Source organism: Octodon degus, unplaced genomic scaffold (genome assembly GCF_000260255.1).
Source record: "Octodon degus isolate 3935 unplaced genomic scaffold, OctDeg1.0 scaffold00012, whole genome shotgun sequence".
NCBI lineage: Eukaryota > Metazoa > Chordata > Mammalia > Rodentia > Octodontidae > Octodon > Octodon degus.
In genome coordinates, this window is record NW_004524588.1 from 28,661,998 (window position 1) to 28,663,795 (window position 1,798).

The following is a 1,798-nucleotide window of genomic DNA, read 5'->3' on the forward strand; positions in this document are numbered from 1 at the left end:
AACTTTTGTATCTGACAAGGTCAGTCAAATCCCCTGAGGATTTATCCTGCAACCCTGTACCACACAGTTTGTAGATCCTTTGTTATTGTCAGCCATGTGGATGAGTCACGACCATTGTTTGACCACTTTGCTCTCTGTGAAAGCCTGAGAGAATTTTTTCTCTCCATGTGACTCTCCTTAGGCACACTCTACATCATCAATCACTTTCCATAATCTCCTTGATCAGAAAATTTGGGACACAGCTGAGTTACATCATGTTACAATACAGGTTCTCCTATGTCTTCAGTCTTCACTGACCTTGAAAGGCTAGGGCCAAAACGTTGGCTGTCCTTGCAGCCCTTCTTTTTCTCTAATTTTTGGTCTGTAGACTTAAGTTGTTAACCCTCCATAAGAGAAGCTAATGATATTATTACCCTAAAACATAGGCAATTGAGGTTAACCCCACTATCTTTCTGAATATCATACATGTTAGATGTAACATGGAACAGGTATTTTCCATCAAGTATTGATATGTTAAACTTTAAATCCCTATAGAATGTGAAGAAAAAAAAAAGTTTTTTTTTTTAAAGGTAGGAATAAAGAATTGCACATTTTTACACAGAAATTTAGAAATCTAACCATATATAACATTGTAGCAGGACAGTCCTATGACATTTTTTTTTCTTGTCTCTTATTTTCATTTATTACCCTTTTAAAAATAACATTGGGGGCCTGCCCATTAGCTCAGTTGTTTAAGTGGCTGCTTCAACAAAGCAGTCAGCCTCAGTTGCTGTGGTTTGATCCCCACAACTCCAGCCAGCCAAACATGCTCCGAAGGCATTCTGAGCCAGCCAAAAAAAAAAATTTACTTTAGACAGTATGGCAGTAATTGGTAGGACATGACAAGCAGTACGTATTTAGAAGACCAAGATGACAGGCATTCCAAGCATGATCTTAGTGTTACACACTGCTATCTTCAATACAGTTACTTAGTTCACATGTATCAGTCAGGGTGAGAATCCTACCAGTTAACTTCTAGTTTCAAAAACCTGCTGAAGGGGCCAGGAAGATGGCTCAGTGGAATAAGCGCTTCCCTGGCAAGCATAGGGGCCTGAGTTCAATCCCCGGTTCTGCAAAAAAAAAAAAAAAAAAAAAAAAAAAAAAAAAACTGCTGAAGATTCTCAGAATCATTGTGGTACCTATCTTGTGTGTATAAATGTGTTTCCTAGCTTTTCTTCTTGCCCTGTCTTCGTTGCTTAATCCTCAAGTTCTCGCTTTCTTTTTGATTATGTTATTCCAGAAATACGCTTTTTTGTTTTGTTTTGTTTTGTTTTGGGTTTTTTGTTTGTTTTTTTGGCGGAACCAGGGATTGAACTCAGGGTCTTGCGCTTGCCAGGGAAGCGGTTATTCCACTGAGCCATCTCCCCGGCCCCAGAAATACGCTTTTAATCAGTGCTCCAGTTCATTGTCTTTGGCTTTTTCTTTCTCGTCTCCCCTCAGGTGTTCCGGCATATCATCCGGCAAGCAACTGTCCCAGAGTCACACAGCCAAGGGGGTTGACTTTGAATCAGAAGAGGTAATAAAATACTAATGTTAAATTTGAAAATGTTTTTGAATTTTACGCGAGGGGCTGCTAGCAGGTTACTAAAAGGTATTTCTTGAAAACAACTTTCCTTTGAACTAGTGTTAAAAATCAAAAGTGAAGGGGCTGGTGAGATGGCTCAGTGGTCTAAAGCACCTATTTAAAACAAGCTTAGCAAAGCATAGGGACCGCGGTTCAATCCCCCAGCACCACATGCCAGCCAGCCCCCGCCCCCTG

General features: G+C 40.2%; 1 protein-coding gene across 1 annotated transcript in view; it reads left to right on the forward strand.

The window, feature by feature from the left end:
- The window catches only part of Mre11 (MRE11 homolog, double strand break repair nuclease), an 87,559-nt gene extending 86,020 nt beyond the window's left edge, over positions 1 to 1,539 (forward strand). Inside the window, exons 18-19 of the mRNA XM_023709523.1 lie at positions 426 to 488; positions 1,480 to 1,539. Coding sequence (XP_023565291.1) covers positions 426 to 488; positions 1,480 to 1,539 — 123 coding nt within the window. The remainder of the gene's footprint in view (positions 1 to 425; positions 489 to 1,479) is intronic.
- The last annotated feature ends 259 nt before the right edge of the window (positions 1,540 to 1,798 follow it).